Below are 15,447 nucleotides of genomic sequence, written 5' to 3'. Positions count from 1 at the left end.
CTAATACTTAATTATTTCTAACTGGATATTCCAATTAAGGGAAAATTCCAGTCTGGCAACATTGTGCAATTAATCCTCAATAATATCAACAAAAAGCAAACATATGCAAATATCCCACGCTTTGTAACATATCATGCTACAATACTTCCTGTTGGTGACAAAATGTATGGATCAAGTTATTAATTGTTGCAGGGTACATTTATTTCAGCTTATGATGGCACTAGAGACCAGAATTACTAAGTGAAGAGGTTGTAAAGTGCAATGCCATATGGCTGCATTGCTTAGAGATGGCAATTCTGGCAGTGTCAGTTGCTATCATTAAGCAAGATCCTCACATGACAGTGACTTTTGATATCCTGCCAGCTTTCCCATGGACTTTGCTTTTGGGAAGCTGGAAGGGAATGTCAGAAATCGTGATCACAAGCCCAGAAGGATACTGCAACAGTGGCAATTATGAAAACCTATCATGCGCCATTTATTCAATGCTATTGTAACTTTGAACAGTCATAGAAGGAATGGTCATAAGTTGAGGACTAAGTGTATTTAAATATCATGACCCTGGCATGCACTTTTAGATATCCCAGGCAAAACTTTGAATATTTTACCAGTTACTAAATTTACAAGTATGGCTCTTAATCTAAGTAATTTTTAGAAGTGTGTCTTTGTCTACCTCCCATATCAATTATTACTGCAGAAGTGTTTTTTTAAAAAAAAACTTTTGTCTATCTCACATGTATTTATGTACTTGTATGTGTGCATATACTTAAAATGACTTCTAAGTCACTTCAATTTTGTTCCAGTAGCAATCAAATCAATTACTACTGTCAGGCATCTTGCCTCCTGATTATTATTATTTTTTAATTATACCAATAGGTGCTGGAGTTCCCCAATTCCAACCAATTGCCTTGAATGGGCGTATCCAGCTTCTGACAAATGGCTCCTTGTTGATCAAGCATGTTCTGGAAGAAGATAGTGGATACTACCTCTGCAAGGTCAGCAATGATGTGGGGGCTGACGTCAGCAAGTCCATGTACCTCACTGTTAAAAGTAAGAATTTCTTCCTGATAGTAATGACTATTGAATTGCAAAAGGATAGCTTTCAACTCCTGAATTGAAAAAAATATATATTTTGCATTCATTCTAAGGCACACCTGCACATGCTTCTTGCTGCAGCTGAATCACTTGGTTACAATTTAGTTGAGGAAGATTAAGTGGGCAAAGGGAAGGGTTGACATTGTAAAACATTTCTGTTAGGTTATTGAGCTCCTTCAACATTATATTTTTGGAGTACAGTGAGGCATCTTCATGTTGCAAATATGTTTAAACTTGGACAGAGGTTAAATAAAGATCATTACAAAGAGCTTCAGAATGCCTTCATAGGTGGTGCTTACCTTTCAGTTGACTTTCATACTTTATTGTAATGACAGTGATATCGTCCATATTCTGCAAGTCAGAATCATGAGGTTTTATTTATGTTGCTTTGGAAAGTGGTGATTTTTAGCCCCAAATATACATTCTTAATTGTGCATTTGCTAGGTCATTCAAAGTAAACAACTAAATTTCTGAACATCATCATTCAAAATATGGTGAAATTATACTTCATAGAATTTCCAAGACTTTTCTTTCTTTTCTTTCTTCTTGATTTGTATTTAAGCCTAAAATCCTAAATGGTGTTCTGAAACAAAGAATAAAGTCTTTTGGACCAAGGCCAGAAGAGAATTGTAGTTCTGTTCTGCCAATTTTTAAGTTCAGGTGTGGTTACAATAGGAACTACCTAAATAATGATTTCTTTGCTTAGAAAGTGGGGAAGGGGAACCAAGTGAGAACAGCTGAATAATCTCCAAATGTCCCAGAATGAATATTGGACATTTTTAATCAAAAGCTGCCCTTTTAGTGATGAATCCACAGTGAATTTCTGCAAATGGAGAATCTGTATAATCAATTTTCCCTGGGCTCACAAGACACGACAAATGCAACATTCAATCTGCCAGCCATGATTTACACTCTCTCTCACACTCTCTCTCTTTCTATATATATATATGTGTGTGTACCAAATCACTTTGGTGTAGAGAAAGTTGTACAGCTAATAACCAAAGCAATGAAAGAACACAGACTAAAAAAAGCTTTTGCTAATGTGCTTTTATTTTGGCTTTTTAAAAAGGACTTTTATAACCCCCTTAAATTCACATTATTAAAAAAAGAAAGGACAGTGGCTAGATTTTGTATTGTATTCATTTATATATACAAAGGCTTTAATTTATATGACAGAATCGTCATCTCCAAGTACGTTCTTCCCTAAAGAATTTCATGCCTTCCAGATGCTTGGGCTACAGATTCCATAAGTTCAACTACCCGCAGTTGGCATAATGGAAATTGTAATCTAAAACATCTGGAAAACCGCCCTGAGTCTTACGGGAGAAGGGCGGTATATAAGTCTAATAAAGATAAAGATAAAGAAAAGTGCCAATTTACTTCTTTTTACTATAAAACACAAGCCATTTTTCCCAATTAAACTTGAACTGAACAATGTAATGCCAGGCAGTAGATAAGTTACTGCATTTTTTAGAATTGGGATAATGCTGATTTTTCCAAAGCAATTGTTAAAAGCAGCTCTGAATAGATAGTAAATGCATTATTTTTGGCATTCAGAAAGAAAAATAAAAACAACCTTCCATCTTCCTCTTAGTTGACAGCTATGTCTGATTATAAGCTATGCAGTTTTATGTGTCATAAAAGAGTATCTTTTATCAACTCAGAGCAAAGATCTCTCAGGAGATAGTTATCTTTTGAATCGAATAAAGGCTTCTAGCATCAACTAACAAATTTAGTCCTTTATTAATTTAGATTTTGGAGCTACCCAAAATAATTCTGAACAGCGTACCCATTCTATCTGTTCCCATTGTACATTTTGTATGACAGTTATGGTTTATAGTAGTTGAATGCCAGAACATATTTTATCTAGAATGTATACACATTTAACTGATGCTTAATATAGAATAATAAGCAATCATTATGTGGGATAGTTGAAATATTTTATTCACACTTGTGCCTTTTTGTGGGGTTTCTTATTCTTTTTCACCTTCATTCTTATCAGCTGAAACTATTGTAGTGTTTTTCAACCTTGGCGAGTTCAAGATGTGTCGACTTCAACTCCCAGAATTCCCCAGCCAGCACCGGGAGTTGAAGTCCACACATCTTATACTTGCTAAGGTTGAAAAACACTGTACTATTGGCTTATCTGCTCCAGTCCTGTGGTACAGGCATTTTAGCAGAGGCAAACTTCAAGCTCCATTGCAGTGTAATGCATCCTGCTAGGCCAGGGGTAGGCAACTTCAGCTCTTTTATGACTCGTAGACATCAACTCCCAGAATTCCTGAGCCAGCATGGTTGGCTCAGGAATTCTGGGCGTTGAAGTCCACTAGTCATAAAGGAGCCAAGGTTGCCTACCCCTGTGCTAGGCTAATTAATCAAATATAATATGCTTGTCTAGTCTGCAGAGTGTCTTTCTAGTAGCCTCTCCATATGCTCAGAATGAGTCAGGGGAGGAAATGTGCTATAGACATCTTTTTCTGAGTGGTGAGCTTAGAAATAAATACAGAATTTAAACTTGCAAAATGAATTGTGAATATTGTATAAGTTGCTTGGATCACCTACCCCCATCCCACACTATTTCCTCCCTAATTAGAAGCTTGCAGCACAAATTTTTACCTGTGATAGAACAACAGAAAAATGTGGGTGAAGAAGTACAATTTAGATCACAAGAAAGTTGAAATAAATTATAATAGCTTGAGAAAATGGCTTGAATTTGAAACTAATACATATCTGCAAAAGGTATTTCCCTTGTTTGATTGAAGAGCTTATAGCAGCATGTTCTCCACAATTTTAGCATTAAATGATAAAATCTACTTCTGAATACTTTTTAAAATGTTTTTGACTCAGTCAAACAAGAGATCAGATTAAAATCAGAACTGACTCTCCTATTAAGGAGAGTGAAGCAACAGTTCTATCTGTGTAGTATGAGAATCCAAGGAAAGCAATCTCATTTCTTTACCTCTTGAGCTTGTTGAATTGCATTCTGGTCATGTAATAAATCCTCTGTCCTTTCCCTTTTCTGTGATTTAAGTTAACTATTAACTACAAAGGATATACACATTTTTTAAAAAAACAGATGAAATAATGCCACTGAGAAATTTGTGAATTAGAATACTAAGGGTGATGGCTCATTCTCCAAGCTTGTGAGTTGGTTTCCAAGCGTTTTGTTACCAAGCTAGGTAACATCTTCAGTAGAGTTTAGGGGATGTCAGTGTTCATCTGTTTATAAGGGCTTCAGGTGTGGATTTGTCAAGTGAGGGTCTTGTGACATCACAAGACCCCACTTGACACACCCACACCGGAAGCCTTATAAACAGAACACTGGCATCCTCTAAACTCTGCTGAAGATGTTACCTAGCCTGGTAGTGACACATCCAGAAACCAACCCACAAGCTTTGGAGAAAAAAAAACATCACCGACATCCTACACCCGAGCTACAGATATTTGTGACTACTGCAAATTAGAATATTTTCAGGTAATATGCCTCCCTGCCTTCCAACTTTTCAATTTAAACACATTTGAAAAAAATCTGGGCTGTTTTTACTATTTTAAAATTCATCTTGGGTAGAAAAACAAAACCTGAGCCGGGCTAGCTAAATCAAGTGTTGTGACCTAAAGACTTTTTGCAGTCACAGGTGAGTTTCTAAGAAGGTAGTAAATTTCTAATAAAGTTTCCCGGAAGGAAAATAAAAACTGAGCAGTCTCAGTGGAATTGCTGTGGTTGCCTTTTGTGCTTCTGCCTGTCACTTGATTCAGCTTTTAAGATTTGAGACTGTTACAGAGAGCGTACTAGATAAAGAAGGCAAAAGTAGATGCTCACAAGCAAGGGAAGGAAGGTCAGTATGGAAAGGTGGGATGCAAGACCTAGAGCTAATACAGATACTCATTTCTTGAAACAAGATTTTCTTAGTAGAGGACAGGTCAGAGATGACATAAATGTTTCCTAGGAAATTTTATTATGGTAGGCAGCTGGTTATGATGTCATCTGCATAATGAGGGATTTATCTCATTTCACTGTTGAAACCTTACTTCTGTCTAGAAGAGCCGTGGATAAGCATATCATCTTGGAGTATTCTCATCATTGCAAGCCATAAAGTATAATTTTAAACTAGAAATCCTCCATTGATATAATCATTGTAAAGTAAAGTAAGTAAAATTAAAATAAAGTGAAATTAAATATTCAAATTATATTTTATGTACCGTAGAATCTATATGTTTGGCAAAACTTCAGCAACCAATTAAGAAAAAGCGGATATACTGCAGGTCTGATAAAGTGGCTTTATCATCCTTTTTTTTTAAAAAAAAATGTAAGATGCCATGATCCCAATGAGCTGGAGTTTTCTCTGTTTATAAAGTGTATAGTATATAGTATTGAATGAACATATGTCTGAAAACCTTTGAGTGTCACTTTATGATTAACTGAATGCAGAATTTGTTTCATCTACCTTCCTTTTCAAACATCTAATCGCATAGTGTGTTTTTTACCTGTTTAGTGCCATAATCTGAAAGACATTAGTCCCCCACTAGGGTTTATGGATTCTTCAAACTTTATCACCAGAATGAAAGTCCTGTAACTTTTCCATAAGCCATGTGAAAGAAGCTTCCACAAATCATAGTTTGAGAGCTTCTGCCCAGTTCCAATCTTTATTATAACTCTGTCCTGACCTGAAAAATGTCCAATTGTTCATTAACATATTTTTGATGGCACATGCAGATTAAGATATCAATAGGAAGGTTTGATGTCTGCCCAGTGGAAATTAAAAGTATTTTATAAAAATAAATGAAAAAGAACCACCTGGAACTGCAATTGTGGTAATCAAATTCATGCAGGCGCATAATAGCAAATCAGTAGTTATGTAATATGCACGTTGAGAAGAGCTACAGGGAAATTTATGCTAAACCTTGAAAACATGAAAAATTTCCCTCCACACAAGCATTTGCTCTTGTTAGTCTAACAAGGTTTTGGATTTTGGTTTTTTGTCCTAATGAGGTCCTCCCACTGTAAGAGATAAACAAACTTCAAGTGTCTTTTTCTGCCTATCTAGACTATCAGCACAGCTTTGAGTTAAGGACTTGCCCTTTAATCACCCATCATGTGTCATTATCCCGACAGGTGGCAGCAGCCCCAAGATACAAGCTCCAATAAATTGCATCGAAAATCATTGAAGCGATCTTCTGTTGATTTTCTTTTACAGCTATTCAATGGCAGATCAGCTGTCATAACAACACAGTGCCCATGGCAGTAGGGTGAAATTAAATGTGAAGTTTGTTCAAGGTAGCAAGTATAAAAATGGAATATCCTTTTTTTCCCACCCTGTTGGTTCTAATGCATTTTTTTTCATTCTTCTAAGTAATGCGAAGTCTGTGGCAATTGATTGAAATCAGTGCTGTATTTTTGTGGCATAATTGTCACATGTGCCCTTGTACAAATATGTTATATTAGGAAGAATCTTGCTAGTATTTTTTTCTTTTAAAAAAACGTGCTCATTTTAAAAACAAAATGCATCTTATAACTGGGTTTTTGAGCAAAAGGAAGCAGCTTGCAAATCATCACCTCAATGGAACTGCATCTACATGGAAGGAAGTGTGTAGTGGGGTGCCCCAGGGCTCTGTTCTGGGCCCAGTGCTCTTCAACATCTTCATCAACGATTTGGATGAGGGGATAGCTGGGAAACTCATCAAATTTGCAGATGACACCAAGCTGGCAGGAATAGCCAACACTCCAGATGATAGGCTTAAGATACAGGAGGATCTGGACAGACTCGAACACTGGGCACTATCTAACAAAATGAAATTCAATTGTGAAAAAAGTAAGGTTCTGCATTTAGGCAGGAAAAATCAAATGCACAGGTATAGTATAGGTGGTACCTTGCTCGATAGTAGTAACTGTGAGAGGGATCTCGGAGTCCTAGTGGACAATCACTTAAATATGAGCCAGCAGTGTGCTGCAGCAACCAAAAAAGCCAACACAGTGCTAGGCTGCATTAACAGAGGGATAGAATCAAGATCACGTGAAGTACTAATACCACTTTACAATGCCTTGGTAAGGCCACACCTGGAATACTGCATCCAGTTTTGGTCACCACGATGTAAAAAAGATGTCGAGACTCTAGAAAGAGTACAGAGAAGAGCAACAAAGATGATTGGAGGACTGGAGGCTAAAACATATAGGGAACGGTTGCTGGAATTGGGTATGTGTAGGTTAATGAAGAGAAGGGTGAGGGGTGACATGATAGCAAGTGTTCCAATATCGCAGGGGCCGCCACAAAGAAGAGGGAGCCAAGCTATTCTCCAAGGCACCTGAAAGCAGGACAAGAAGCAATGGATGGAAACTAGTCAAGGAGAGAAGCAACCTAGAACTAAGGAGAAACTTCCTGACAGTTAGAACAACTAACTAGTGGAACAACCTGCCTCCAGAAGTGGTGAATGCTCCAACACTGGAAGTTTTTAAGAAGAGACTGGACAGCCATTTGTCCGAAATGGTATAAGGTTTCCTGCCTTAGCAGGGGGTTGGACTAGATGACCTCCATTTCTGAATGAAGGACAGTTCTGTTTCCTTGGTGCAATATCAGATTATCCAGCCTCCTCCTCTTACAGCTACAGAGAAAAATAGTTATTTTTAAAACTAAAAGGTAGAAATTAGTAATTAAGGCTAAAACATAAACTGATGTATTCTACATCTTCTCAACAATCAGAATTAACTGATTGGGAGCCTCAGAGACTGAAAGGGAATTCAGAACATTAAGACAATCTGTTTCAAGAAAACCAGGAAAGATTAAAGAAACTATTTAGCTAAAAGTACTATTGAAGGTTGTATTTAATTTGACTGTGGGCTTTAAAGGTATTGTTACTGTAAATTATTGTCCCCATCCATAAAAAACTCCCATCATTTTGTGTTTTTGTACCATTTGAAACCTGCTTAATTCAGTGTTGCTTCTAACCGGAATAAGATTTACATTATCTTGTAATCTCATGAATGAAGGCAAATATACATGACCCAGGATAATGTTGCAGGGTCCAATCTGGGTAAATCATTAGGAGCAGTGGTTTAAGTCTTCTGAACATTCAACTCATGCTGGAAACCATCTGCAGGTAACTTTTCTCTAACAGAATATGTGATTTGGAGTATTCTATGTCTAGTATTTATAATAATAACAAAATAACAATAACAACAACAACAACAATAACAACAACAACAACAACAACAACAACAACAACAATAATAATAATAATAATAATAATAATAATAATAATAATAATAATAATAATAATAATAATAATAATAATATAAATAGATTTGGAAGGGACCTTGAAGTTCATCTAGTCCAGGTGTGTCAAACTCCTGGCCCATGGGCCGGATGTGTCATCCAGAAGGCACGCCCACCCCATTGCCAACAATGGCAAAACTGTCCCGATATGTTGCGTGATGTCACGTGACGTCGCAAGTTTGACATGTCTGATCTAGTCCAGCCCCCTGCTCAGGCAAGAAACCTATACCATTTCAGACAAATGGCTGTCCAGTCTCTTATTAAAAACTTCCAGTGTTGGAGCACTCACAACTTCTGGAGGCAGGTTGTTCCACTGATTAATGTCTGTCAGGACATTACTTCTGTCAGGAAATTACTCCTTAGTTCTAGGTTGCTTCTCTCTTTGATTAGTTTTGATCCATTGCTTCTTGTCCTGCCTTCAGGTGCTTTGAAGAATAGCTTGACTCCCTCTTCTTTGTGGCAGCCCCTGAGATATTGAAACACTGCGATCATGTCACCCTTTGCCCTTCTTTTCTTTAAACTAGACGTACCCAATTCCAGCAACCATTCCCTATATGTTTTAGCCTCCAGTCCCCCAATCATCTTTGTTGCTCTTCTCTGTACTCTTTCTAGAGTCTCAACATCTTTTTTACATCATGGTGACCAAAACTGGATGCAGTATCCAAGTGTGGCCTTACCAAGGGATTGTAAAGGGGTATTAACACTTCACATGATCTTGACCCTATCCCTCTGTTAATGCAGCCTAGCACTGTGTTGGTTTTTTTTGGCAGCTGCAGCACACTGCTGTCTCATATTTAAGTGATAGTCCACTAGGGCTCCGAGATCCCTCTCACAGTTACTACTACTGAGCAAGGTAGCACCTATACTATATCTGTGTATTTGTTTTTTCTTGCCTAAATAGAACCTTTTTCCGCCATTGAATTTCATTTTGTTAGATAGCGCCCAATGTTCAAGTCTGTCAATATCCTCCTGTATCTTAAGCCTAATCTTCTGGAGTGTTGGCTATTCCTGCCAGCTTGGTGTCATCTGCAAATTTGATGAGTTCCCCATCTATCCCCTCATCCAAATCATTGATGAAGATGTTGAGGCACACTGGGCCCAGAACGGAGTACTGGGGCACCCCACTACACACTTCCCTCCATGTAGATGCAGTTCCATTGAGGACCACCCGCTGAGTATGGCCAGTCAGCCAGCTACGAATTCATCTGGTGGTGATGCTGTCTAACCCACATTTTTCTATCTTATCAAGTAGTAGGTTGTGATCTACTTTATCAAATGCCCTACTGAGGTCCAAGTAAATTATATCCACAGCATTCCTCTGGTCCACTAATTTTGTCACGTGGTCAAAGAATGCAATAAGATTTGTCTAGCATGATCTGTTTCTAACAAACCCATGTTGGCTTTGGTAATGACTTTGTTTGTCTCTAGGTGTTCGCTGATCCGTTGCTTGATTATCTTTTCCAGAATCTTCCCAGGTTGATAGGTGTGTAATTTCCTGGATCCATTTTTCCTCCTTTTTGAAGATAGGAACTACATCAGTTCTTTTCCAGTCCTCTGGTAGTTCCCCAGTGCTCCAGGATCTTTGAAAGATATAGTTCAGTGTTCTGAGATCACATTTATGTAGTGCCTAGTTGACATAGAGTTTCTTAGGAAACATTGTTCTATATTACGTGTGACGATTCAGAAGTATTCCGTTCTTAATGTAAAAATTGCATATTTGCAAAGTTACTGTGAGATTTCTATCATTCTGAAAAGGTAGGAATGTGAATGAAAATGTAGTTTGACTTTCGCGTACAAGTATGGCAGATTAGCACAACTCCATGCATTGTGGATTATGCAGCGACAAATACTGGCAGTCCGACAGTGTGCCTGAAATCACAGAGCTTCTCCAGACAAAGAGAAAGCTGCAACATGGTCCACTTTAACTCTGAAGGGCTACTTTCCATAAAAAGTAGGCAGGATCTGGAGGGAATAGAACTATTGAGGAAGATAAGACATAAGATGCTTATAGCCTCAGGCAACGCCTATTTAAAGGATAGTGGGTTTGCCCAATCCATTTTTCTGAAGGGTATTTGAATGGAAAGAATTTAAAGTAAAAAGAGATCTTTAGTCCAACAGAGCACCTAAAGCCACCTGGCTGAGTACACTTTCAATCTTTGGGAAAGACTATAGTAAAAAGAAAAGAAATAACTATGGAGATTTAAAAGGATTTAAAGCCAAGAGCCAAGAGTTTGGAATACAAAAATTAAAAATGGACTAATAGCTAAATTTAAGAAGCTGGGACTAAAGAGTTATGGACATAGAAAAAAAGTTTGTGTTTTTTTACTCTTCCTTCCTCCTTTTTTGCATTAGAAATTAAAAAGAATAAAATTTGCTAAAACTAGAAAGGCAGCAAAGGCTACAGAAACAGAGAGAAGATCAATTACCGAAGGACAACGGGTAATATAAAAAAGGGATACAACATACTCTTTACAAAGGATGCTTTAGGAACTAGGGAATCAGTTAAGAGACCTGGCTTCACTGGAAGAATTAACGTAAGATTTACAAATATGGTAAAAAGGAAATGAATTTAAAAATTGGAAGAATCTGTAAAATAGATGAGGGGAAGTCAAAAAAATGAAAGAAAAAAAAAATTAGAAATTTTGGAATGTTAGACAGCAATAATAGAGTTTTATAAAATGAGATTCATTTGGTGTGATACCAGAGAAATTATTAAACATGTATAAAAATACTTCTAGTCAATGTTAGAAATGTGAAAAACATGAAGGGACATTTTATCATGCATTGATGGTCTTGTGAAAAAGAAAAAAAGAAAGAAAAAAGAATACAGTAAGATAAAATGATGCAAGAAAAATAGTAAAAAGTAAAATGGAGAAGTTGACTCTTTTGATTGTGAGTTATGGGTAGCCAATTAGAAAAGTCTCATAGAAGACTATTCATATTCCTCAATTACGGCTATTTCAGTATTTCCCCATCATTTTGCATCTGCTGATCTTGTTGCAGTTACCATATATATGGTGTGTTACACACACACACAAGATCAGCACACACGGACACACACACAAGATCAGCAGATGCACAATGATGGAGAAATACTGGAACAGCCATAAGTGAGGAATGGATTGTGAAAAGGACAGAACTGGCTGAAACAGCAAATCTGACTTATTTGGTCAGGGACAAAACAATAAGTACTGGATCTGACAAAGGAAAAAGGATTGAATAAGGAGCTAAAGGGATTTTTGTAATATTAAGAGGGAAGAAGGGTAATGATTTTTTATCTGTTGTAAAAAAGGTCAGAAGTTGGTTATTATTTCTGATTCTTGTGTCTTTGTTTCTTTTTACTGCTTTGCTTTCTGCATTTTTCTTTTTCTTTTTCCTCTTTCTTTTGTTTATATATTTTTACATTTGTGTTTAAGCTACATAAAACATAATACAAAGTATATACTAAAAAGAATAAAATGTTCAAAAGAATATACATGAGTTATAATATTAAAACATTGTAGAAATAAAATTTAAACGGAAACTACAGAAAATATAAATGAAAAATGTCAAAATTTACTAAGACATGTGGAAAGCTAGAAAAATGAATTTGGTGCAACACTGGGAAAGAGAAACCTTGCTATTGTTATTAGGCAGAGAAATTAAAACTGGAGAATATACTGCAATGCAACATTGACAGTATACATCCATAATAGAAGTTCAAACAAATTCAGGGAGGAATGGCTCCTTTCTGTTTGACACATTACACAGAGGTGCAAATTTAAATCCTAATGTCTTAAAAGATCTTAAAGGGAAGCCAGAAATAATCTTTTAACATTCAGTATAAATTATAGGTATCCGAAGGGAAGGGAAGGGAAGGGAAGGGAAGGGGAGAAAAGAGAAGAGAAGAGAAGAGAAGAGAAGAGAAGAGAAGAGAAGAGAAGAGAAGAGAAGAGAAGAGAAGGATGTGTTAGAAAGGGTTTTTTGTAATTACTTCTTGTAGCTATTTTTTTTGCTTTATTTTCTTTTTTTAATTTGCATTTCACTATTTCAACAACAAATATATTGAAAATGGGGAAAAAATAGGGTTCCATTTGTTTACTCAGTCAAAACAGCAACTCAGAACTAGGAGATCCAATGGTTGAAGCAAGGAATATATCAGGTTCAAAATTACACTGAAATGACAATTTTACCATGATTGACTGAAGCTGGAAATAACTTTTTGATGAGCTGAGGGATGAATTGGTAACAGAGGGCATACCAGAGAATTTATGAAGTTATTTTAGCACATAAATAGTTATAGCCTCCCTTTCTAGTTATTTTCTTTTCATCTTCACAGCCATGGAGAGGCTGAAAACATCTTTTCTTCCAATGATTACTTGAACAGGGATTTTTTTTTAATGCAGAGGGCAGCTAATTTATCTTGTAGATGGTTTACCTTCCACACTACTGTCCCAGGCCATCATACACATGCACTAGTGCCTTCAAAAAACATTTCCCTAATGCCTTTGACAGGTTTGCAGCCAACAGAAAGATCTCAGACCTATTGAACAACTTGCAAACTTGGTTTCCCTTTCACAGCAAATTTATACACTTCACAATATTTCTTTTTTTTAACCTTGGCATTTATAGGTAGTCTTTGCTTATCGATAGTAATTGGGACGAGGAATGCCATTGCTAAGTGGCTGTAGTAAAGTGCAACGTATGTGACCACATGGACTTAACAAAAGCAGCTTCAGCACTTCTGGTTTTGGTTGTTAAGTGAATCTCATGTGGTTACAGCATCCCATGGTCACCACCTACTGGCTTACTGACTTGACTTTCCTTGTCAGAAGCTGGCATTGAAGGTTGCAAATGATAACTGCAGGATGCCACAGCATAATTGTGAGCCAATTGCCAACCATCTGAGGATCACATGATCATGAGGACACTGTGACAGCTGTAACCACAACAACCAGTCACAAGGCCCCTCTCAGTCCACGCCATTGTAACATCAACCAATCACTGACTGAGGAGTCTCTCAATGAGGAAATAAGCATATTTCAAAGACTGAAGTTGTTCCTTTTCAAAACAATTGTATGCAATAGAGCAGCTTGTCTTAAAACATATAAGAGGCCCCACAATACATTAGTCTTTTTTTTTTAGTTAAGAAAAAGTTAATTCTAAGTCAGGCATGTGCATACTAACAGATACTATCCAGTAACTTACTCTAAAAACAAAGACATACTGAGATAATTACAGTGTGCTGGGTGAATTCAAATTGATTTCTCAACAACATGCTGTGGGTTAGCATTGATTTAATATCCCCATTGTCTCGAGTAGTACTAGTGATGGCTGCTATTCAGGTAACAAAATATTTGTTTTCATTACAATTGCTAATAAACCTGGTTTCAGATTGGACTCCAGATATATGATTCTGCAGGAGCTAAAACAAATGCTGATTTTTGAATTCCCAAGTAAAATTTATTCTGTCTTATCAGCAGAAGTAAATAAACAAATGAGATGTTGACCAAAGTAGCTCAGATCAGCATACAAATCAGGCTTAAATTTTACTCTTTCATAGAAATACAAATCCAGAATGAGAGTTGGGAGAGATCTTTTAGGCACTGAGTCCACCCCCTATTTTTGTGAGAACAACCTAAAATACTCTGAGAAACATCTGACCAACTTCCACTTGAACACATCTCATCTTCCCTGATATTTGGCTCACTGTCTAAATGCTCTTATTGTATTTAATTGGGATCTACTTTCTTGAATATAGGACCATTATTCTGAGTCTGCATTCTGCATGTTGTCATAGTGTGATGGTGGATTCTTTTACAGCTGGGTATGCTTGTGCCTTTAGAGCAGACGTGTCAAACTCACGTCAAACTCAAGTGACGTCACGTGACGTATCAGAGCTTTTTTCCCATTGCCGGCAATGGGGTGGGTGCGGTTTTGTTGTGATGCGTCCGGCCCATGGGCCGGCAGTTTGACACCCCTGCTTTAGAGACTGGGGTGGGGGGAGCATATATACAAAACTATTTACAGCAATTAGGAACAGCCACATCCAAACTTTTCCAGTGTCAACTTGCTCTCTGCCCCACCTCTCAGTTGCATTTGTTAGTAACGTATCTGAGCATAAAGGTAGTCCTGGATGTATGACCACAACTGAGCCCAAAGTTTCTGTTGCTAAGTGAAACATTGAGTTTTGCCCCATTTTATGACCTTTCTGGCCATAGTTGTTAAGTGAATCATTGTAGTTGTTAAGTTAGTAATACGGTTGTTAAGTGCATCTGGCTTTCCCCCATTGACTTTGCTTGTTAGAAGGTCACAAAAGGGGGTCACATGAAACTGCTGCTGTCATAAATATGAGTCGGTTATCAAGAGTCTGGATTTTGATCACATGACCCTGGGGATGCTGCAACAGTCGTTAAGTCCTAAGTTGTAAGTGTGAAAAATGGTGAGGCCACTTTTTCAGTGCTATTGTAACTTTGACCGGTCACTAAATGAACTGCTGTAAATCAAGGTCTATTTGTACTGGCTGAAGAATTCTGGGAGATGAAATCCATAGATCTTAAAAGCTGCCAAGTTTGAAAAATTCTGCTAACTCACCTCCAACGTATATGCCCTTTTTCTCCTCCTCCTTCCCTGTCCTCACTAAGAGAGAGATAAAGAGGTATTGGCTCTGAGGTATTATTTCAGAGTATAGCCAACTACTTTTGTCATGCTTTCTCGGACTTTTGTCAGTCAAAGATGTGGCAGGATGTACTCCCTCCCACCCCCAGCTTTCCCAATCTGAGGTTTCTCCAAAGACTCCAGGCATCCATTTTCCTCATCTGCTTGGGGTTTGGATGTAACACATCCCCCTCTCTGGGATTCCACTTCTCTTCTGCCAGGAAACCTCCAGTTGAAGTCTTGAAGCTTTTCTTCCTCTGGATCAAAGAAAAGGCAGCAGCACACTTGATTTTCCAATATGTGATGCTTCTCTCCAGCCAAACAATATCCAGCACAGTCTCTCCAAAGACAGTCTGCAGCACAAATGTGGCAACCTATATTTCTGTATTTCTCTTCTCTTCCCCTGCAATCGCTTGCTTCTTTTACAGTTCAGTCTGGCAACCTGCTCCCC

General features: G+C 37.5%; 1 protein-coding gene across 1 annotated transcript in view; it reads left to right on the top strand.

Annotated features, from left to right (window-relative positions):
- The window catches only part of DSCAM (DS cell adhesion molecule), a gene marked incomplete at both ends in the record, with an annotated part of 361,720 nt that overhangs the window by 213,773 nt on the left and 132,500 nt on the right, over positions 1-15,447 (top strand). Inside the window, one exon of the mRNA XM_081327319.1 lies at positions 874-1,047. Within this exon, the coding sequence (XP_081183445.1) occupies positions 874-1,047 (174 nt within the window). The remainder of the gene's footprint in view (positions 1-873; positions 1,048-15,447) is intronic.

This window comes from Vipera berus (genome assembly GCF_964194415.1).
Source record: "Vipera berus genome assembly, chromosome: 4".
Lineage (NCBI taxonomy): Eukaryota > Metazoa > Chordata > Lepidosauria > Squamata > Viperidae > Vipera > Vipera berus.
This window is presented reverse-complemented; position numbering and strand designations above follow the sequence as displayed.